The 24,662-nt window shown below is 39.1% G+C and overlaps 3 protein-coding genes across 6 annotated transcripts in view; all 3 read right to left on the bottom strand.

The window, feature by feature from the left end:
* LOC128368491 (noelin-2-like) overlaps positions 1-12,284 on the bottom strand; it is a 32,097-nt gene extending 19,813 nt beyond the window's left edge. Inside the window, exons 1-4 of one of the 4 annotated variants that reach the window (XM_053329337.1) lie at positions 12,147-12,284; positions 5,497-5,536; positions 3,056-3,189; positions 818-973 (exon numbers count right to left, since the gene is read on the bottom strand). In XM_053329337.1, the coding sequence (XP_053185312.1) occupies positions 818-973; positions 3,056-3,189; positions 5,497-5,536; positions 12,147-12,284 (468 nt within the window). Of the gene's footprint in view, positions 1-817; positions 974-3,049; positions 3,206-5,496; positions 5,537-12,140 lie in introns of all 4 variants that reach the window. The other 3 variants (XM_053329330.1, XM_053329322.1, XM_053329345.1) reach the window with 3 other exon arrangements.
* Positions 1-24,662, bottom strand: part of LOC128368517 (microfibril-associated glycoprotein 4-like) — an 80,712-nt gene that overhangs the window by 42,477 nt on the left and 13,573 nt on the right. The gene's annotated exons all lie outside the window — the stretch shown is intronic.
* LOC128365350 (collagen alpha-1(XI) chain-like) overlaps positions 20,722-24,662 on the bottom strand; it is a 40,392-nt gene continuing 36,451 nt past the window's right edge. The window contains exons 60-67 of the mRNA XM_053326052.1: positions 24,342-24,395; positions 24,194-24,229; positions 24,038-24,091; positions 23,545-23,857; positions 23,208-23,320; positions 22,951-23,019; positions 20,963-21,196; positions 20,722-20,868 (exon numbers count right to left, since the gene is read on the bottom strand). Of these exons, the coding sequence (XP_053182027.1) occupies positions 20,722-20,868; positions 20,963-21,196; positions 22,951-23,019; positions 23,208-23,320; positions 23,545-23,857; positions 24,038-24,091; positions 24,194-24,229; positions 24,342-24,395 (1,020 nt within the window). The remainder of the gene's footprint in view (positions 20,869-20,962; positions 21,197-22,950; positions 23,020-23,207; positions 23,321-23,544; positions 23,858-24,037; positions 24,092-24,193; positions 24,230-24,341; positions 24,396-24,662) is intronic.

The following is a 24,662-nucleotide window of genomic DNA, read 5'->3' as shown; positions in this document are numbered from 1 at the left end:
AGCGTACAGGATTTTATTACCTTTAGTTCAGTGTCATTAGGAGTCTCGAGCTGCCAGTTGCAGACATTAAAGACCTTCCCCTCAATAAAAGGCAAGACTTATCCAGCGAGTTACCTTCTCTCCAGCAGATTTAGAGTACCAGCAACAAACTAAAAAAAACAAGTTGTAAATGAGCTCCTTCTGCCTTTCTGTGTCAATTTTATGTAAATTTTGTCATCAATATTAACATTTCAAAGTCATTCCAGACAGATTTTTTTGGACAGCACTAAGTTTTAATGTATGAAGTGATGCTGCAGCTTTTCTGGCACCTTCTACACAAGGCTGTGTGACACTTTTACACAGTGGACATGAAGCCAGCAAATTGACAGCTTCAAGACAATTTTTCTCCCCTTTCAGAAAGATGCTTGCATGTCTGAGTGCAGGCAGCAAGCTTCAGCTTGGCATGCGTGAAATCAATGTTTTCACACCAAAGGTTATGTGTTCCCCACAGCAACCATCTTACACTGTGTGTCTGGGTGTCTGACCATGTGTGCGTGTGTGTGGTTGTGTGTGTGTGTGTGTGTGTGTGTGTGTGTGTATGTGTGTGTGTGTGTGTGTGTGGTTCTTTGTGTGTGTGCGTGTGTGTGTGTGTATGTGTGTGGTTGTGTGTGTGTGTGTGTGTGTGTGGTTCTGTGTGTGGTTCTGTGTGTGGTTGTGTGTGTGGTTCTGTGTGTGTGTGTGTGTTTGTGGTTCTGTGTGTGGTTCTGTGTGTGTGTGTGTGGTTCTGTGTGTGGTTCTGTGTGTGTGTGTGGTTGTGTGTGTGTGTGTGTGTGCGTACCTGCAGACCCTTGGCCGTCAGAGTGCGGGGGTTGCCCACATAAGTGTGTAAACGTCCATCCACTCCTCTCAGCAGCGGCTCAGAGTCTCGGACGTACTGCAGGTCTCTGGATGTCCGCAGGTCTACAACTTCCATGGACTGACTCACATTCTGAACCTGACGCACGCACACAATAACCACGTGCACACACACACACACACACACACACGCACAGTTAATATTATGAGTGATTATTGCTTGCATCCTGCGTTGCCAGAAATGCTTATGATTGGTTTTGGCTGCCACCTGTTATTTGTCTCCAAACACCTGTTGTTTACCTTTCAATATGGCTGTGTGGTTTGATGGAAAGACATTATATTTTAAAACGTAAAGTGATAGTTCACCAGAGTTACATAAAATGTATTTACTTATGTATACCTTGTGGTATACCACGCAGATAATTTTGGTTTTATCTGGCCAGCAGACACCCATCTGTGGGATTTCTGCCTCAGTCCAACAGAAATAAGAAAGACAAAGACAAAGTCTTAACAAGCATTGGTCAAAGTCCAGACTGTAGGTGAAGTGAAATTTTGACCTGATGGTGTCGCCAGATGAAAATTCAGGTTGATTACTAAAGTCACTTGGATTCATCCTGTCGGGACCATGGATCTATGTATAAAATTCATCCAATAGCTGTTTAGATGGTTCAGTCTGGACCAAAGTAGTGGGCAGACTGACTAACCAACAGATATTACCACCCATGGAGCCATTAGCATAGCTAAAAATAAAATAATACATAACACACACACAAAACTGTGTTTTTGTGTGGATTTCTTCAGCAGAAAGCGATTCCAGTCTTAAGTGTTCATGGAGGTCTGTGGATGGTCCTGAATCGAGACACATGTTGCTGCTGAATCTTTAATATATCATTTTTCAAAATGCTGAATAAAATGAAAGAGGTATTGACCAGAAACCTCAGAAACGGATATCTCAAAGTGGACAAATAAAGACACAATATATTCAAATATTGTGACTACCTTGGCTCAACAGGATGAGCAGTCACACAGCACATATTCCTCTTTGAAGGAAGTTCTCATTACATTCATTTAAGCAAGAAACTCTCACCTTAAGTATGTTGAGATCTGAAGAAATAAACACTCCCACACTTCTCATTAACCATCCTGAATTGCTACCAGATACTTCGAATCTCTTTTGATATTGAGTGGAAAAACATGTGGGAAAAAATCCATCATAAAAATGACCCAGATATCCAGAAGTGATATGCAAGCAAACAAACAAACAAACAAACAAACACTCAGGCAAAAACCCACCCACACATCTCCCGCTGTAACACATGCTGGGGAGGCTTGAGACGACGAGCGGAAAAATCAGAGCACAACATACGTAAACACACACACACACACGCACACACATACACACACATCCAAACACACAGCAGGATCTAGGTGTCACTTTCAGAGGCACGCTGAGTTAATTAAGATTCATAAATAAGATTTTATTTCTAATTTCATTCATGTACCTTTTATTCATTCACTCTTTCTGTGTGAAGTGAATACAGGATGTAACACCTGCAGTGAATGAAAGAGAGTTATGAAACCATAATGTTATCGTCAGCATGCTGTGCTGGACTTGTACTTTGGCGAGAGTACAGGATGTATATATATAACCTGATGCGTGAGCCTTGCAGTAATGCCATGCTTAGGGAAAATGTTTGCTGGCCTAAGGTTGTTCAATAATTCATCAACTTTTGTCATAAATCACTTTAATGTACCTCTCAGGACACATATATACATTATGAGAAATGTGCTTACGCAGTGAGATGCATATCCTTACATTAACACACACACTTATGCACACACACACATACATAAGAACACATGGACATTCAAACATACAAATACTCATATAGAAAGCTGCTCTGTACTATATGTAACAAAATGTTTCTTTCCGTCCCATCTGTCATGGTTGTCTTGGAGTTTTAACTGTTTTGGCATGTTGAATGACTGGGAGTCTGTAGAGGATGCAGCTACTGATGTATCAGGAATACATCTGTCAGTGAAACCTGAGTGTGTGTGTGTGTGTATGTGTATGTTCATGTGTGTTTCTGCAAGTGTCAAAACAAAGAGACAGTCCAGTGAATATTTCATTCCAGTACGCTGCCTTTCCCCCTGCTGCATTGTAATGCTGACCACTAAAACATGCAGGGATGAAGTCAGAGACACACAAACACACACACACCTGTTCAGTCAGTAGGCGTAGCTGTCGACTCCGAGGGTCTCGTTTGCAGAGGTTTCGTGCCGGGGCGACCACCGTGCACACACACCTGCCATCAGGATCTGAGGCCGTGCTGTACACCTGCCAGCCCTCCTCCGAGCCCGGGTACAAACCCTGCACATAAACAGACTCTGTGTTAATGATGTCACTTTAAAAATATGATAGATGGATGAGGACACCAGTAAAGTGAAATTGAAAGTAAATAATGTTTTTCTTTAGCTCAAGGTTCAAGTTTTATATTGAATTGTGTGATTTATATTGAATATACAGTATATTTGGCAGCAGTTTACAGTCATTTTCTTTCTCAAAATTCATCTATCATCATTCCTGTCACACATTTAAGAATCCAAGATACTATTTTCAAATTTCTCATTTTTCCGACTGACAGCACAGAACCAGAATATCAAATTTGCACATATAAATCTGAGAATACCAGCTAGAACCAGAGACGTTTCTTTATTTTTTTCTTTTTGATCAGTGATTCAAACAGATAATTGATTATTTAAAGTTTTGCAGATTAATTTACTGTTGACTGACTTTAAAGCATAGCATGTTCACTTATTTGTGAACAAAATAGCCAACAGCAAGCTCACTGATATCTGCTGGGCTCTGCAAATTGATCAAATTTACCATCCATTCCTCGTCAACCGCAGCCTGTCACAGAAAATTGGGTAGATAAAGCTTTTAAACCACTAAATCTAGCTTTATTAAGCATCAGGTCTATGGCAGGAAAAAAAACAAGATAATAGTGCAGCTGTTCTTATTGAGTCAACCCCTCCCAACTTCAGTTTTATGAGTGATGCTAAGAGTGCACGTAAGAGAAGATGCAAGCAAAGATCTTGGAAATGGAAATGTTGCTTCTCTTTAATATTTGGTTCTTCAGTTAAATTCCTCTTCTCGAGCTATGTTACAAAATATCTACAGGCCACCTAAATACTGTACAACCTTTTCACTATACTGCTGTCTATAATCCGTATTGACTTTGACTCTGTAGTTATTTCTAGTGATTTTAACATCCACGTTGACAACTCCCATTACAGAACAATAGACTGACTCAGCATGTGATGAAGCCCACACACAACAAGGGGCACACTGTGGACTTAATCATCTCCAAGGGATGCAGACAAATATTCAAACAGAGGAGCTCCCAAAATGGTACAGTATATAACTAAAAACAAAAATCAATAAGCCAAATAAATAAAAATCAATTAAATATTTATTCAGGCTTTCTCATCCACACCCATCCTCTCTTGGCTCACAGTCAGTGAGCTTGTAGATAAGTTTAATTCTAAAATTACAAATGTTATTGATGCTATTCTCCATAGAAAAATGCAATCCTGGCCAGACTAGAAAAAAATAGACAAAAACAGAATGCAGGTGGTGAAAAACAAACCTCCAGGTTCATTATCACATTCATAGAAAGAGACTTTGCATTCATAATTTGGAGCTGAAAATAAGGAAGTGTTCCTGCTTCTTCTCTAACATCATCACCAAAATCAATAATAATGCACGTTCCTTTTTTGGTACTCTCATCAGGCTAACGAACCCTCCAGTGTCAGCAGCCTCTGAACATCTATCCACAAGGGCCTGCAATGAATTTGCTTTGTTCTTCACTGACAAAATTCAGAAAATTAGACAACCAGTCAGTGCCTCCATATCAGATACAGGGTATGTGCTGTCCCTGTGTCCAACTAAAATCAAATCAAGTAGTATGACGCTATTGTATCTGAAGCACAACAACATGGAGGTCATTATACAGCATCTGAAATTCCTTTCCTGCTGCCTTGATATTCTGCCTGCAGGCCTTTTCAAAAAATATTTCTAATTGCATGACCTCAGATCTTCTACAAATTGTCAAAAAGTTTTTTCTTCCCACAGGCCCTGAAAACTGCCGTCATCAATCCACTCTTAAAAAGAACGATCTAGACATGTCACCGATGAACAACAATATGCCCATATCAAACATCCTGTTTTTTAAGGTCACTAAAATAGTTGTTTTCTACAGCTGAACAACTTCTTGGCACTAAACAACTGTTTTGATGTCTTTCAGTCAAGATGTCAACTACACCGCAGCATGGAGTCTGCTCTTGTTCAGGTTTTCACTTAAACACAGACTGTGACAGAAGTTCAGGAAGCTTTCACACCACTAGTTCGATTATTAAGTCCGCACCAGGCAGTAAAATTGTTACTATGTAGCATACAGACTGCGGTGTGGTCCGTGTTCACACCAGGCGGGGAGTTCCAGTCCTCTGAAATGAGGCCAACGCGGAAGTAACTTACAACTGCATTCTATCAAAGGGCCACCAGGGCGCGACCGTTTTGGTGTCAAAAGGACTTCCGTCTCAATACAAGTATATTATATTTGACCACAAAGCAGGGTATGCATTAGGGTGTGGCTATATCGTGATTGACAGGTTGATTGCCCAATGTCCTCGAGATCCAGCCCTTGCAACCATAGCAACCTCCCCGCTCCGCCCATGGCCCCGCCTCATGCCCATATAAGTAGAATTCGTTTTTTTTTTCCAGCATGCACCTGAAATTTTCAAGATGGCGCTGCCTAAATTTACATAATCATATCACAGGAGACTATGGTCCAATACAACAGAGTAAATGTATATACAAATCAACATGTGGATGTGCCAGAATTTTCATCAATTAAACAAAGATATACCTAAAGTAATTATTTTTGGACCCAAAGAAGAGTCATGGACTCAGATTTTAATTTCAGCAGCCACATAAAGACAGCAAGACAAAGTCAGCCTACTATCACCTGAAGAATATATCAAGGATTTGTCTCTGCAGGATTTGGAAAAACTTGTCCATGCATTTATCTTTATCTTCATCTGTTTATCAGTAGACTAAGAGTAATACTATTTTAACAGTGTCGTTACAGATCTCTCTAAGAAGTCTACCAGACATCTGCAGCTAATTCAAAATGCTTCTGCTTGAGTCCTGACTCAGACCAAGAAAGTAGACCACATCACTCCAGTTCTCGGATCTTTACACTGGCTTCCTGTCTGTTAAATAATTGATCTTAAAATACTATTGTTTGTTTATAAAGCACTGGTTTGGGACTAAAATACATTTCTGATCTGCTGCTAAATTATGAACCATCCAGACCTCTCAGATTGTCTGGGGCAGGTCTGGTTTCTATTCCCAGTGTCAAAACTAAACATGGAGAAGCAGCGTTCAGTTTTTATGCTCCACATATTTGAAACAAACTCCCAGAAAACCGTAGGTCTGCTGCAACTCTCCATTATTTTAAATCAAGGGTGAAAAATTTAAATTTGAGGCTTTTGATTAATTAATTACTACACCGTAACTTTTATATACCTATTTTATCTGTTTTATTCTATTTTAGCTTTTTATTTCCAATTTAACACTCTGTAATTGTATTTAAATGTCTTTTTATATGACCTTCTGTGGCATTTACATTCTGTCTTGATGTCTTTTTTGTTTTATGTTGAGCACTTTGAATTGCCTTGTTGAATTGTGCTACAAATTAACTTGCCTTGACTAATTAATTAATCATTTCAGCTCTAAATTTATATCACACTTCTTAAATGAATACATTTGCATACGTTTTTTTCTTGAACATAAAATATCCAGTTGCCCCGGGAACCTCTTATGACCTAATAGGCATTTTTGTATTTAAAAAATCCACTCAGTAATAATATGCATTTTTGAGGGTTTATTTTCTTTCTTTTTTCTTTTGCATTTTAATGGACAGTCAACAGTGAAGTAGCAGACAGGAAAAAAGGAGATAGAAATGGTATATGACGTGCAACCAATGTGGCATGCACAGTAACCATTCAGCTTGTTTTATTGTATCTCTAAAATCTATCTATTGTCCTCTTAATATCTAAATTGCACATCATATTGTACATTTTTATATGTATTATAATTATATTGTTTGGACTCCTTGAGAAAAAGAAACAACACCTGGCCAAGAAAGATGAATTCACATTGATTGGTCTCAATGTCCAGCTATAGTGACCCAGATAACAGGAAGCCACACATATTGTATGTGTCTATGTCTGTATGTATCATATCATACATGTTTTCACACTGCATACCTATCCTGCCTCCTGCATACAGTATATATGTTTTATATGGGAGCACAGTAAATGCAATAGACGTGCAAATGTAACATGGCAGTAAAGCATGCTGTCACTGCTTAAACATTTTACAACCTCTGAAGTTTTTTGTAGTTTGTATTTATCTTATTTCCTGTGTGTTTGGTTTGTTGTTGTTATTTTGTGTGAGTCTGTTTTTCAAAGCGTGAATGTGATCTTCAAAAGGACTCAGCAAATCATACTACTGAAGCTGTTGCTCAGCATGTTATTCAGGTCAGGCTGCAGTCAGAAGGGTGGACACATATTTTCCTTCAAAACGTTGCTATCCTTTTCTGTCATGCTGGTAAATCTCAGCAAGGTTTTCAGGATCTCTCAACTAGACACATAGTGCGATTTAACTGTCCATTTACATTTGTAAAAAGAAGAGTGCACGCTTCCTGCACTTTATTGTACCTGAGTGCACCGTAGATGCCTATGTGTAAATTGGATATTTCTTATTCAGAGATAAAATTGGCTATGACATCTCCCACATGTCCATGTCCAGGAAAGCTAGCAGCATAACTGGAGAGTTTCCACGCTCTGTATCCACAGCCGGAGATGTTGTTCTCTCTGGCAAAAGTCAGTGGCTCCCTAGAGTTCTGCACAAAAATGATTTCTACCCAACTCACGGGCTAGAATTAATGAATGCCTTCTACTGTTGCTGCTACCTTTTTATTCACATATTGCAAACATATCCAAACTTTTGACAGGTAGCTTCTGTTTTTAGTCAACATGTTTTATTGTGACAGCCTTTTTTAACCTTAAACATTAGATTGAAAACAAACCAAACCATTTCCAAAATAAACTTTCGCTTCTTGATTATTATGTACAATTATCAATGACCCTGCTATTCACCTCAGTTCTACGAGCATTTTAGGATCTTTGAGCTCATTGTTTCAGTTTCCCAGCCTACAACTTTACATTTACCTTACTGCTGTCTTTTGGTTGCAGCAAGAAACTTGAAAAAGCCAAAATTCGCTTAAAAAATGACTGTATGCAGCATCACATGGTAAACACGTTAAACATAGTAGAGCAAGGTATCGTCCTCAGGAGTTGGTGGAGACCAAAAACAGAGCTAAAAGAAAGCAATCCTTGGATGGAAACACAAGAAACAAGTCTTAAGATTAATGCTAATGTTGCTCCGTATCTGCTTGATGTTGTTAACAAGTTTCTAGTATTAACTTAACGTATGTCAGTGTTGTGTTTACAGCTTCTTCTGCCCCCAAGTGACCGAAAAGTCACTTATTGCAGGTGTTTAATCAAGTTGAACGGAGGTGAGTTTTGGCCAGTTTCACAATTTCGTGTTAATTTGCTATTGAGATTTAATTTTTGTCTATTATTTGCATTTTAAAATAGAGCAAACAGTTTGAACACTTCTGAATAAGAACAACACGGATTTGTTGAGGTGATTTTCAGGGCACATATGCATTTATGGAGTGTTTATTAATTGCTAGGTTGTTATATAATGACACGTGTGAAGGAACATTTTCCTTTTTAAATTATTTTGGGTTATTTGGGACCTCATTAGGTAGAGCTGAGGCAACCACATTTTTTCCCTAGAGTCTGAGTGTCAGACCCAAGTCACAAAACATTACATTAGAGGACACGTTGAATCATGAGCTCATTTCTGTGGGATTTAAACCAGGTCTTCAGTTTGACCCACTTGGTGTTAATATTTCAGAACAATGTAAAGGCACAATTGAGCTCAATATGACACACACCATCTTGTCACAGTACTCAGAACTGGCTGAGAAGCAACGGCACATGAGCTGCCCTAAAAACCCCGAAAAAGAATAATAACAGAGGAGGAAGCTGGGAGGATGGAGAGAAGGGGAAGTGGAGGCCTGGAGGGAAACATCTGATAAATCAATCAGCTGAGTTTGGTGTGGTAACCTTGAAGTCCTGTTTACAATGAAGCAGATGGGGGTGAGGGGAAGGGGGGGGGGGGGTTGTTAAAGAAGAGGACGTGGACTGGATGAGAATATAAGCATTGTTTGTGCCTACTGCTCAACGTAATTAAACACAGGAGGACATATGGCACCTGAGGGCTCATTTAACTCAAGGGAAAAATGATAAAAATCTACTCATCTGATTGAGATCAGTGTAAATAGAGCGAGAGCACAGACCAATTAGCTAATTCCTGCAAGACTCGAAAAGATATTGCTGGTAAGTGGAGGGAAACATACAATAGCCTACAAAAAATAACATTTAATCTAATCTAAATGTTTAAATGTTGTGATCTAGCTTTGCAATTCCCAGCCAGGTGTGCTTGAATTCCACTAAGGGAAGTTTGCAATAAGGGAAATGGAAGGATTTTAATAATTATTTGCTAATTTGAAAAACTACATCTACATAATGAGTCAGTTGTAATGCCTGAACACTGCATTGTGTGTGACTGTGAGTGTGTTAAACAAGTTAGTTAACAAGCGAGCATGTAAGTCTAAACAATGAACTAAAAGTAATGACGTAAGTGTTCAAATAGTTAAAGGATAATTACCGTTTTTTACAACCTGGACCTTATTTCTAGCATAAAATATGAGCATTTACTCACCCAGACAACTATGGTGTCATTTGGAGTCGTTCGGACGAAATTAGCTCCAGTGGAGCGCCGCGTATATCCGTGTAATGTGAGTACACGGGGCACCGAAGCGCAGTCTCTATATAACGCATTATCTGCCGTGAAACTAGTTCATTTCACCAATATTTTGTTATGATATGTTAGTGCTATTTAAATGACACCAAAATTGTCTGGGTGAGTAAATGATCGTATTTTATGCTAGAAATAAGGTCCAGGTTGTAAAAAACGGTAATTATCCTTTAAGTGAAAGTAAAAGAAAAACACTTTAAAGTTAGCTCAAAGGAATCAATAAAAGGTTAAATGATAGCTCAAAATAATGGATAAATAGATGTAATATATAGCCAAAAGAAATGCATAAATAGTTCTAATAGGTAGCCAAAAGTAATGGATAACAGTTAAATGATAATGGACAAATGGTTGAAACAAGCCAAGTGCAGTTCAAGTGTGGTGGTGGTATGAATGGATGCAAACTTGACCAAATATCGACAGCTACATTGTATGTAATGAATAATTTAATAATATAGAGTTTCATATAATCAATAGTGTTAAAAACATCCAGTTTTAATCAGTTTAAGTTAATATATTTGGGTGGTGTTAATGACAGGGAAGATGTGTTTGTGAACCACAGCTATGAATAAAATCACTCTTATTCTCACACATTATCAAACTCATTTACAATATAACAGCTTAAGAAACTATTTGATTTTCATTCCACAGTATAAACTGTCAATCATCTCCTGAAATAGCAACACTGCGTATCTCTGACTACTCCATCTGTCCTCAGCTAGTTCAGCTATTGTGTGTGTGTGTAGGCGTCTACTTGCATGAGACTGCGTGCACTTTGCTGAACTTGCAAAGTATCGCCACACAGCAGCTGTGAGGTGCCTCTTGAGCCAGAAAGCTAAATCATGCAAAGCTTAAGCAGGAACAAGTACAAAAGCACTCACACACACACACACACACACACACACACACACACACACACACACACACACACACACACACACACACACACACACACACACACATTATAGGGCTGAGCAATTAATTGAAATTTTATCAAAATCACAATATGGCCTCTTGCAATATTATATAATATTTGTTTAAGCCTAAATGAGTTTTCAAAATAGCATTTTAAATTAAATATTGTGTTGCAGAGATGTCCTTGCTTACACACTGTATTCTACAGACTTAAAAAAAGTCTTTGTTTGGTAAAGAACCCTTGTAGAAAAAATCAATTTTCAATCAAAATGAGAATAATGATGTAAAAAAAATGATCATTCCCTCTAATATCACAGTTCAGTCAAAGTAATCGTAATTAGATATTCATTCAAAAACATAAAGGTGCTAAAAGGACTGTAAAAAAGGCCTAATACACACACGCACACACGTATATCAATTTATTTATATATACACACAGTTAAGAGACCTGTGTGCAGTGGTCCAGCATCTACATGTCTGAGGTTGCCAGGGTGTTGCTAGGGCAACAAATCGCTGGCTGTCCCATGGGTGAGTCAGCCTTCCCCAGGAGAAATATCACCCCAGTAAGTCAGAGAGAGAGCAATCCTATTACCCCTGAGTGTGTGTGTGTGTGTGTGTGTGTGTGTGTGTGTGTGTGTGTGTGTGTGTGTGTGTGTGTGTGTGTGTGTGTGCATGTGTGTGTGTGAGTAGCAGTATATATATATATATATATATATATATATATATATATATATATATATATATGTACTATACATGTGTTCTCTATGACTCATATTAATAGAAACAGTTATTTATTTATTAGTTCTATTTATTTTCCACATTTGCAACACACTGTACTCTTTCATCCCCTGTTTTGTTCTACATCTGTTCCTCTGTGCATCTTTTCTTTTCTGTTCCTGTACCTTCTGTGTTTTTTATGCACCAGTGAACAAATCAAATATCTGGTGCATGTAGGTTAAATGTTCCTCAATTTGTATGCATCCTTAAATTTCTACTCAATTTCCCTCTAACAATCGATCCTCTGTGTGTTTTGCTGCAACCACAAGCAGTCATTTCTCAAAATCCAAAGCAATGCATGTCACATCTGAGAGATTATTCGATATGTACTGAGAGTGGGTTGATGTGCACAAAACAGCTGATAGAAGCATGTGAGGAAACATTGAAAGAATAACTTCAGTTGTGTGTTGAGAAAAAAAAAATCTGTGCTGTTTAAAAAAATGTGAAAGATTAACTTCTGATGACAAAAAAATCTAAAAAAAAAAATAGAATATATATACACAATATACTTGTGTGTGTGTGTGTGTGTGTGTGTGTGTGTGTGTGTGTGTGTGTGTGTGTGTGTGTGTGTGTGTGTTCATATATCCAGAATACATACACTGACGATCCTCTCATGTGTGCCATCAGGGGAGATTACAGTTCCATTGAGTCCGACCAGCGACGGCAGAGTCTGGGACATCCAGTTAGTTACCATAGCCATAGTGCTGAGCACCGCGCCAATTTTTAACATGGGAACACTCATCCTGACCCACACACATTCAGACACAACACACACACAAAGAGAAACTGTGCCTGGCTCTCTCTCTCACACACAGCCCAAACTGTTGACAGCAGTCATGCTAAGATCAGCGAGTACACAACAGGATGCTACAGGTAAAACATTGTGTACAGTACATGCTCAACAGTTTTCAGCTCAGGAATCCAAATTCAGCTTTTTCTGATGTGAAAAAATTAAAAATTAAAAAAAACAGCTTGGGTCGTCCCACTGTTGAAGTCTCCGCTCCAACACTGCCACAGGTTAGAGGATAAATCCTGGAGCACAAGACACTCCAGATGCCTCCATGTGAAGAGTCCAAAACATCCAAAGCACAGCTCAGTCTGCAGGAGATGCTCCTGGAAACAGCTGGTTAGGTCCTTCTGAGCTGTAGCTGTGTGTGAGTGTGTGCTGGACTCCCTCCTTCGCCTGGCAGTAAGATGCTGTGGCTGAGCCAGAGCTGCTCTCTCATTTATCCACTAACTCTCTACCGCTTCCTCCCTCCACCCTCCCTCTCCCTTTCCCTCTCTCTCCCTCTCTGAGACACACTCCTCCATCTCTCCCTCTCAGTCATGCTCTCATCTGGTCTCTCAACTTCTTGATAAAATGTGCACGCACTCCTCTTGAAAATATTTGCTTAAATGAACAAGCAGATAACATGAAACATGAAGTAAGATATCAAAATCCAACACATTTATCCTCTTTAACTGCTTTTTTTAATGTATTTTCCTACTGCTACTCCTTTTCTCCTCATTTCCTGTCCTAATTTTCCATTTTCACCTTCGTAGCAGTCAGGACCTTCCTTTCTTTCCCTCCCTGCCCCTCCTTTTCTTCCTTTCTTTGATATTGATTATATGCAAATGCCTACATGAAAGCACAATGCTTTACATTGACCTGTCCCTGGTGGCCTCTCTCTGTGTGTGTGTGTGTGTGTGTGTGTGTATTTGTATTTTATGTATAATTTGATGTAACACTGCCACCATGTGGAGAAAGATGCCTAAATGTCTGCACACTAAATCTAATCAAAACTGGAGAGGAAGTTGCTGTATTTGATCTGTTTTGTCAGTTTGTATTCATTAGTACTGACTGTGATGTCTTTTATGGTCCCTGACAATCAAAATACTTTCTACCTGACAGAAAAATGATTAGCAAGTATTCAGCTAATCAATAAATGTTCGTTTTTGAAGCAAAGTCAGCTATTTGCTGCTCTTATTTGCTTTATTGAATATCTTTTGGTTTTATTGGGCGTTATTTGGACAAAGCAAAACATCTGATGACATCATCATTCATCTGTTTTATGACATTTTTGAGATCATACGATAAATAGATCAAATGATTAGTAGATGAATTTATCATGAAAGAATCTTCATTTGCAACCCTTGAAATAAAAAGATTAAACTTTTTTTTTAAAATTGGGTTGCTGTTTTTTTTTTAAAAATTCAACCAATTTCTTTTCCACTGAATATTTCTTCTTTTCTTCTGACCTCATTTAAACTGAATATGTTCAATTTTGCATTTTGCCACAAAATGGGTTTTTACACTTGTAGAAGGGGACGAAATAATGCTAAAAGAATCATTACAGACTGCAATAAAATGTCAATTGCCAAAATTAATTAATAATCAACCATTTTAATAATTGAGTAATGATTTAAGCTTCTTTTTTAAGCAAGACATAATAATAATAATAATAAATAAATAAATAAATAAATAAATAAATAAATAAATAAATAAATAAAATCAACTGGTTCCTCCATTTTCGCAGATTTGATGATGTTATTATTTGCTTGTTTTCTTACATCATAGTAAACTGGAGATCTTTGACTGTTGGACTGTTGGTAAGAAAAAAAGCATATCAGCTTGGACCCTGTAAAACTTGCAATAGACTATTTTTCACTATTAACTGATTTTTCTTTTTACAGAAAATGATGACTCAATTAATTGAGCAAAAAGTTGGCAGTGTAGAGTCCCACTCTTTGGCTTCTGCTTGTGTGATTGGTTTGGCTTCCTGGCTCAGGAGCCAACAGGCAGAGTTGGAGAGGACATCAGGAAATTACCTCCACCTGTGTGGTTTAAGCCTCAGCCAACTTAAGTGGCTTCATTTGCTGCATCTTTCTCTTCTCTCCTCTCTTCTGTACACGCATCACACACTATACTCATCCATACACTGCATTCATTCCTCACCTACCTGACTAAGGTAATGATGTCAATAAATGACATTTTAGGAACTTTATTCATGTTTTATTCTCTTGTTTTGTCGCTGACTCTGAGCTGGTGATAATGATCATTTGCTGAACATTTTCATTTGCTGAAAAGTCATTCACAAGCGTATATGTACAAAACGTTATGTTACAGGATCAAGTTGTGCCTTTTAAGAGGAGTAGTGCTATAAAGAGTACCATCACCACCAGTCACAGATATACAGATAGTCAACAGAAGTAATGTGTCATTTTCCACATCTCATCAGGTTAAATGAATGTTAATAAGCACCTCTACAATAAGGGAAACTATCAAGCTGATAAAACGTTTAAGCACATTTCTGAGTTGTTAAAGAGGGCCGGGGCGTCCAGGACCCCAAACAGAACATTAATAGCTGTGATGATGAGCCAGATGAGCAACTACAAAAGAACACGTCTGCTCTCTTCTTTACGCCTGAAGCGATTATGTGTCGTCAGTTTAACTAGCCAACACTAAATGTTTCATCGTGCCTTTGTTCTCATCAGTGGTTACATGCACACGCTTTCTTGTCTCAGTAAAGAGCCCCCAGGACACACATGGATTATACATGCAAAGCCCCTAAGCGAATACGCACAGCTAACATGAATATTTCAATCAGCAGCACTTAGGGATAACACAGTTGTCCAGAGATGGAGGGGCAAAATGAGCCGACATGACAACCGAGCAGTGTGAAACACCTTCAGGGTATTTCCTGTATTTCTATTTAAAATATATAATAATGATAATAATAATAATTTGTTTTTAGAGAGAAAAACAGAAAAGAAAAGCTGTAAAATACACCACAGAACAGTTTTTGAAAAGGAAATTAATCACCTACAGCAATAAGCCAGAAGAAGGCAAAGTAAAACCAACAATAAAAAATAAAAGCTATTTCTTGGAACAGAAGATAGGAGTAACTGGAGGGAAGTCTCTGAAGATGCCAGTGTGAAATATTATATTCATCTAGTCCTTTTTATGCTGTGGACCCATGAAGCATTTCCTTTCTTTAAAAACACTTTCCAGGGTGAGAAAAATAATTTCACCCTGGAAAGCAAATTTGGCTTTCCAGTAAATGGAAATTTTAAACAAGACATGTTGTTTTGGGGGTCTCAAACATCAAAAGGCATGCCTAAAATAAGAGAGAAACTGTTTCTATGCTTTGAATTCCAGCACAGAATAAACAGAGAGGACTTAGTGTAGTATCCATGAACTTCCTCTTTAATCTGTTGAAAAGTTGGACAACTGGACAACTAAACAAAAGTTAGGCTTCATGCCCAACACAGGGATAAAAAGTTCGAGGATGGGTTACAGTGTCTTCTTACCTTACATGAGCAGAAAGTAAACAGCAGCTGCAGCACCCAAAGGGCTTCAGGTAGACCTATCACCATCCTTCTCTCTCCTTCAGGTCTCCCTGGTCTTTACCTGGCTTTGGCTCACCCCAGGCATAAAAACGAAGTATACACTGTGACCCTACAGAGCACTTTGGAGAGGCTCCGATGTCTACTCCAGGTACCTCAGGGGCTTTACACTTCCCTTGCCTAACCTTGAGGATATGGACTACAGTTATGCCTGAGCTTGAGTGACTGAATCCCCTCTGGCTGTGGAGGAACACAGTCCTGTTGTTGCATGAGGAGAGTCACTCAGGCACTCACTGGAAAGGACAATAGTCTTGGAGAAGGTGAAAGAGGGGGCGCAGGGAAGGAGGAGTTGCAAGAAAGGATGATTATGTGTTACGTCAACACAGGCAGTGAATATACAGTTAGTTAATTGGCGGTGGTGTGGCTGCAGTTGTGACAGATTACATGTGAGGTTTTAATGTTGGTTTCGGCCTTTTTGTGTACAGGCTGAAAAGGAATAAAACTGAGTAAAGCTGCATCAATTCATCACTATTATGACAATCAGTTAATTGTTTTGAGTCATTTTTTTTAAAGAAATACCGGTAAATGTCAAAATCCTCTCATTCAAGCTTATTAAATGTTTCTTCAGTCATCTATAATAGTTATAAATATATTTGCTTTTTGGACATAACAAGATATTTGAAGACGTCACCTTGAAACCATCATTTTCCATCAATTTCTTACATTTTATAAACCAAACAACTATAAAAAATATAATCAAAAGTTTAATTGAAAATAATTGAAATAATCTAATTGAAGATAGTTATTAGTTGCAGCTCTAACATTGAATGGTGTAAGACTCCTTCATGAAAGGTATAAGCTCAAACAGTAAAAATATACTTCCCCCTGTGGGTGTAGTTAAAAATGATGGGACTGACTTTCATGTCATTCTATCCATATTTCATGGATGAAAATTAGCAGCTAAACAATCCTGGATGAGCTGCGCTCATCTGCTCCCCCTCATTAAAGTTTCAGCATCATTGGAAATGTCCCCGTTAGATGTACTGCAGATGTCACGGTAGACAGCAGAACAGAGAGAGAGAGAGAAAAAGACGGAGGAGAGATATAAGGGTCACTAAAAAGGATGAACCAAGGGAGACTGAGGCAAGGAGAAAGAAGTATTAATGATGTATGCTCAAGCTGCAGCACACAATGAATACAGAATACTTACACACACACACACACACACACACACAAACCCATACAATTACCAATTGTACTTTGTGGAAACTAATGACAAACTTGGCGTCATGCCAACGAAAAGTCAGTCCTTTGCCCAGAAGATCCTCTTTGACTCAAATTTTAATTTACAGTCCAAGGGCTCATTCTTTTGGTTTGAAATAATTACAAAATCAAAAAGATCTCTGTGCTGATGACCTGAGAAAAAAAAAAATCATATCTTAAATTAAACCCATCCTGACAATTTTAACTCCCCATATTTTGCAATTACAAAAGCACTTTGGAGTTGGTTCAAAAAGCAGTTGCTGAGCTTTTAGCTGGAACTAAAAGCACACTGTAACCATTTTTTATCATCCCACCACTGACTACCAGATGCTTTAAAAAGATTGAGATTTTACTGATCAGTAACAAGACATTAACCTTCCAGGGTAGGGGTGCTTAAGAAACCATATGGTGCAGTCAGATATTGCTCTACTTGCATCTTTTAAAAATTGACATACATTTATATGAGGTCATCAATCACGCTGTAAACAGATAAAATGTAATTTTAAAACAGATCAAAGTGCAGACCTAACAAGACTAGAGTCTGTCATCTCTGTGAGGCTGTAACGGGCAAAGTGGTGCTTTGAAGTAAATGCTAATGCCAGCATGCTAACATCCTCTCAACGACAACACCAATCACCCTCATTGTTTAGAATGAGCAGGGTTACAGCCAACAATTATTTTCATAATCTGCCAAATCTTACTTTTTAAAAAATGTAAGAAAATAGAGAACATTCTTCAGATGTCTTGTTTTATCTGACTAACTACGGTGGCCGAGACCCGCCATAGCTGCAAATAAAAGTAACGCTGCAAACAAAAAGAAACGCTGCTGCAAATAAAAAGAAACGCTGCAAATAAAAAGACACACCGCAGCAAAAAAAAAAAAACGCTGCAAAAAAAAATAAAACACTGCAGCATATAATAAAAAAAAAAAGATGCAAATAAAAAAAGCCACAATGGAAGTGGATTACCGGGGACTGTTTTTGCCGAAACACCGGAAGAAGAAACAACAACAACAGGTTGTTTGAGGGTGAGTGACAGTGACTTGTCTGTTTCAGCCAACATGGGGATGAGGATCGGAACAGCAGACACTTAAAACACGCTGTTCCGCCTACGGGACGGGTCGTAGGTTGGGAGGTAGCCACAAGTTCTTCTGAATGTTTTAAACACCAACCCTTAAACATATATATTCATGCCGTACATTGTCAGAAAGCATAGGTTGCCCTGATTCATTCAAGACCACTCACGAATTATATTGGTTGCTCACAGCTGTAATAGTATTAGCGATTGGCTCGGCTAGCCACTCAGCTAAAGTAAAAACAGCTATAATCTCTACATACCTTCAAAGTCTTCCCTTTATCCACACCGATCATCTTATGACTCAGGACTTTCTGTACAGCTCGCCAAGTATCCATTCTTGTGAAATATGAAATCCGTTTCCATAACATCGAAATACTTTCCTCAATATGTCCATGTATTTAGTCCAACACGTAACGTAATAACACAAATAACAAACCATATACGGTCCCTTTTACGTCTTTTCCTGACCTGCACGTACAAGCAACAACAACAACGACAGTAATAAGCTGCCGGAACTATGTAGCCGTCAGTTGTTTCCACTCTCGTTTGTGGTCTCCCCGTGTTAGCCGAAGCTAACAATACACCGGCATTCTCCAGTTCAACTTCAAACCTGGGGCTACATCGCCTGACCAAATAACACATTAAAAAGTACATGTAGCGATATTAAACACTACCATTTTCACTTACTTTCTAGTTCGTTTTCCAATTCGTAGTCCTGTTGTTGTTGTTTCTTCTTCCGGTGTTTCGGCAAAAACAGTCCCCGGTAATCCACTTCCGTTGTGGCTTTTTTTATTTGCATCGTTTTTTTTAAATTATATGCTGCGGTGTTTGTTTTTTTTGTTTGCTGCGGTGTTTCTTTTATTTGCAGCGTTTTTTTGTTTGCTGCGGTGTGTCTTTTTATTTGCAGCGTTTCTTTTATATGCAGCAGCGTTTCTTTTTATTTGCAGCAGTGTTTGTTTTTGTTTGCAGCGTTACTTTTATTTGCAGCTATGGCGGGTCTCGGCCACCGTAGACTAACAGTTTTTAACACCAAATATAATCATTTTACAAAGAATAGCATTAAATTGTGACATTTTTGGCCTGTTTTTTTTTTCAAAATAGTTGTAATTTTCTGTCAGTCAATTAATCAATTATATTGACTGATTATTGTAGCCCTTCAGCTGAGGCAGATGGGAATGTCACAGTAATGGACAAATTAACATTTTGATGGTACTGATGAAAAGTCACTGGAGTCAATAGGATGCGTTATGTGAGGCATGAATGACGCTCTAATTGATGTCAAGATATTTCATTTGGTAATCCATATTTAGACTTGCTGATGGTGCTATGTTAAAAGGTCAGGGGGTCACCAAAGTCACCAGGATTCATCCTCTGGGCATCTTTGATACCTGTACCAAACTTCCTGGAAATTCAGCCATTGAGACATTTCACTAAAAAACAAAAATGTCTCTCTCATGGTGGCGATAGAGGAAAAAGTCAGGAGAAAATGTAGAATCTGTGGGCTTCATCCTCGGGGAAGGACAGGAAATCAGAACCAAATGTCATGACAATCCATCCGATAATGGTTTAGATATGTCAGAGAGAAAGAAAGCTAATAAATAGAGCAGACTGATGAGGATCTTCCCCCGATGGAGAGCATGCTCCTCAAACCTCTTTGTTGGCTTTGCTCAAAAAATGCATTCAATAAAACTAAATCCCATCATATTAACTTAAATGTACATTATGTACTTTTATTAAAATATGTTACTCAGTCACTTGCCCATACAAATATGCATAGAAAGACCTTGAGGCAATCACGTACCACAGTTTGATTTATGTTGAAAAAATATAAAACACAGCTTCACAATATAAAAAAAATGCACTGCCCCAGTTCCCTTTTACAAAGAAATGCACTCTGCAATGAGCTAAGTTATAGCACCGTGATGAATTACACTCCAATATACATCACATAACAGATAATTATAACAACAAAATGACAACAACACACAAAAAAAAGTTGACAACAACACAACAAATTGAGGTTTGATTATGACAGAATGACATGATGGGTGAATGTTGTTGAAAATATGGCGTATTTCAGAAGATGATTCACCCGTGTGTGATTATGTAAAGATGTGAACTAAGTGCATAGATCAATAAATGCATAACCAGACACAGATGCGAATGTGAAAAGCACCAGTCACTCCTTCAAAGAGGAATGACACGAAAATAAAGAGTCTAACTGAGGATATGGTTGAAAGTCAATATATTGATGCACTGCTCATGACAGTTCATCTCACCAGTGACATGTATACTCACAGTATGTACATCAGAGGCAAGCGATGACTGTACGAGTTACAGAGACAGTCTGAGTGAATCAATGTTAAGACGAAGGAACACTGTTGTAGGTAAATCGACTTATAAATATGTGGCACCAGGTAAGTCTTGAATGTAGTTTTCTCCCTGCATGTAAAAAGTGTCCGTGGCTCTTTTTCCTATTAAATTACTCCTGTTTTTGGCTCCAGTGGTTTTAGTTAACCGTTGTAGCAGACTGGGCCAACTTGGAAACCAAACTTCTGGTTCCCCTTTCCAAAGTCGGATACAGCTACGTCGATGATGGGGAGCGTGTTGGACAGAGGAGCGTCAAACTCCAACACCGTCCTCTCCTGCCCTGAGCGTGCCTACAGCAGAGAAACACAAGTCAACAATTCAAACACAAACAAAGGCGTGTATGTACTGTATGTTAACACTCAGACGTATATCCGTGCTTCTCACCTGACACCCGTCGTACAGTGCACTAATGTAATGTGTGTTCTCGTGTGTCAGCTCCTCCCCGTCGCTGCCTCTGAAGCGCAGCGCGTGTTCGTGGCTGTAGGTGGCGGCGTGCAGCCAGGCGGCAGAGTTGAGGCAGTGGTAGGTGAAGGTCTGCTTGGCTGTCGCGCTCAGCAGCTTCAGGAAGGTCAGCTGGACGACGTGGATGGGAACGCCGTCCGACCCAGAGTAGGAAAACTGGATGGGAACATCAGGGTCACACATACACAATAGTATAATGTCATGTTCAGTAAACAAGTTAAGGAAGTCAAAAAACAAATAGTTGCCCAACAGTTAGAGAAAATACAAAACATGCAAGATTCAATCAGCCCAACTTACTACAAAATTATATTAAACAGAGAAAAAAACACAATTGGAGTAATTGTATCTCTTACATTTAAAAGACAACCAGCTCCTTGCCTGATGAAACAGTCTAATTAAATTTGAAAGCTATAATCTGATGTGTGGATGCTGCAAGGTTAGATGTCAATTAGCAGTGTTTACCTCTAACTTTATTTAATTAGTGTCAAACTTGTGTCTTTGCGTTGATGCAGTTTTCTTTGGCATATGAGGGCTTCAAAGATTCTAATATTGCTCTTCTCGCCCTTGACGCTCAGAAGACCAATCAAGTTCAGATCAAGTTGAACGGTCGTGCTTGTTAACTTGGTTTGGGGGAGAATTTCGCCTCTTGGGTCAAAATGCTAAACGCTCGCCCAGCTGCCTCTGTCATCACCAATAACAACAGGTCTGCCTTCACGTTACAGCAATCCTGTCGACAGGGCCCTTTATTATTTGCTGTTGCTATGGAAAACCCTGGCTGTCAGTATCAGGAATCAGCCTTCTATTGCCCCTTTAATTTTGGGAGGAGTAGACCATCGCATTTTGCTATACGCGGATGATGTTGTTCTGTTTCTGTCCCACCCAGAAGACCCCCCCGCCCCCTTACTAGGACTTCATGCCCCTTACAGGCAATCTGGACCCAAATTTTCTTAAAAACTTGGATTGAAACAAGGATTGACCAGCAGCTTTCTTCTTTTAGGCTTTGCTGGAGCAACACACTTTCAATCTAACCTTGCCTGGAGCATCTGTCTAGATAACATATTTCATGTTCTTCTTTTACTTACATAGTACTTATTATTGTTGTCATTTATGTCCCTCAGATAATCAGCATTTATTGTAACACTTCTTTTTCTCTTTTTATTTACCAGTGGATCAACAAGGATGAAACCTTGACCTGCTTCCTACCTTTAACCACTTTTTTTTTTTTTTTAATTCAAAACCAAGCTAGACCACCACCACTAAAATGTACACCTACACAATCTGTTCTTCATTCAGTTCTGTAAGACTGGACCCATTTCACGAAAATGTGTGTGCTGCTTTCACACAGATCACAACTGTGCACATTTCAAAGGTTTGTCACTTGCAGTCTTGCAATGCTGATGTGTGGGTCTCAACCAGTATGGTGTTTAATTTGATTAGTCAGATGTGTCCAAATTAACTTGAGAGGAAATCATCTCATGTTGCAGCTTGTATTTTGCAAATTTGGTGGAATGAGCGTCTGTTTCATAACAGGGGGATGTCTGACTTTCACAAAGTGGAAATCTACTTTAGGAAATTAGCTGAGGCTTGTACGTTAATTAGAAAATGAGTCCCTGTAGCAGCTCCTGCACATCATCATGGATATAATCTGATGCTATCAAATGTCAATCTAGGTCTGTTGTAATAATAAAAACTGAACACTTGCAAATTTGTAAATGCTACTTTGAAAACTCTCACAAAAAAGTGAGGAGTACCTTTTTAAACCTGATAAATGCTCCTAATTGGCATTCAAGCAAATATGTCCCTCATTTGTAGCTGTGTTTTAACTTCGATTAAGTTTTTTCACATATAAAGCCCTTCTTTATTAAGTACTCTATAAAAGCACACTTCCACACATTGAGAATTTACTATACCTGTTTTCCTTTCCTGAATTTACTGTACCAGGTGCCAGACTGTTCCCCTTTCCAGGCTGCCAGCTTCACCTGATGGCAAACAAAGATCAAGATCAGTGACATGTTCATTGAAACAACACACAGACAAAGATTAAATCATGTTTAATCTCTGTCTGAGAAGCGTTTTTAGCTTTTGGCAAAGTCTCCGGTTCGATTTGAACAGATTATCAGATGTTCAAGAATTGTGTGCGTGTGTTTGTGCGCGTGTGTAAACTAACCGACTGGAACTTCTTGTCAGGGGACAGACACGTCTCACCCTCCGCTGTGAAGTTGCAAAACACCTTGAAGGAGTCTCTATGGCAACCCTGGTTGGGATCTATCCAGTACTCGCCTAGAGATAGAAAGAAGAAGAGAGGGGGGAGAGCAGGGGGGTCAAAAAACTCAAGATTAATAACAATGTCGACAACATACAAAAAAACTGAACATACAAAGAAAAATCACACAGAAACACATGAAATCAGAGGAAGAAGCAAACAGCTAGGAAGACAGGGAGAGAAAATTAGTCATGCAGGCAGACAGCGAACAGATGGCCAGAGTCACAAACTGATAAAGTACCGTTGGGGAGCTCTGGTTGGAGGAGCCAAAGCTCTTTGCAGGTGCGGGCGGGGCTGTGATATGTCCCCAGCGGGTTACGAAGACCCTCCACATCTACTTTCATAGAGGACAGAGATGCAAACACTTCCTCCATGCCTTGGCCCTCTTTCTCCTTCATCCATCCATCCTGCTCTGCTTGATCCCCCTGCATCCAATCCTCCTGTCCTCCGTCTATCACCTCCTCCTCTTCAAATGCAGCACCATCCACCAAGTCGTTGGTTCTTCTTCTTCGTCCTCGCTCGGGCAGAGGGGCCGTCCCAACCGCTGGTGATCCCTGAGCAGAGGAGGAAAATATTTGAGGGGAAAGAAATGGTTTGGAAGGATTTGATCAGGACATGGTTGAAAAGCTGAGGCAGGGAGAGATCAAATCAAACCAGCAAAATATAGATGATGGTGTTAGTTTTTATAGAGTTATAGCTGGTAAATGTTTTATATTTCTGTATGCAGAACTCACTGGTGGTCCTGGAGGTCCTGCAGGCCCAAGGTCTCCTCTGGGACCAATTGGGCCCTAGATACAAACACACACAGAGTAGGAGAGGAGAGTTATGCAGCTTCGCTAATTATAGCACTGACTTATTTGAACCAATAAAACAATGAACATCACACTTACCTGGTTTCCTTTAGACCCCTTTGAACCAACAGCACCCTGTGAGAGAGGACACAGAGAGAGGATGAGAGATGTCCATGTAATCCTCATGCAAACAGTGGTGTCATATATTTGTTGAGCATCTTATATGAGGAATATCCTTTATACTCACAGATAGACCAGTGGGGCCAGGGGGGCCAGAAGGACCTATTGGGCCAACCGGACCCTGATATTAAACACAAAAGAAACAAAACTGTCAGATGAAGAGAAGATGTGGAACTGCTGGAAGTAACAAGGCATTACTTGTTAGAATGAGATGGTGAAGATGTGATAAAGCCAGCATGATTCAATACTGCTTAATGTCAACCAATGACCAAGAGAAAAATGAACGATGTGATAATGCGTCTCTGAAAACTTCCCATCTTCTTTTCCCTGCATGTACATATCTCAAAGTGTCATAGTCTGTGTAAAGTATCTGAAGCCTTTCATGGGA

Source organism: Scomber japonicus, chromosome 2 (genome assembly GCF_027409825.1).
Source record: "Scomber japonicus isolate fScoJap1 chromosome 2, fScoJap1.pri, whole genome shotgun sequence".
NCBI classification, from domain to species: domain Eukaryota; kingdom Metazoa; phylum Chordata; class Actinopteri; order Scombriformes; family Scombridae; genus Scomber; species Scomber japonicus.
Note: the sequence above shows the minus strand (reverse complement) of the source record. Positions and strands in the feature narration are given on the sequence as shown.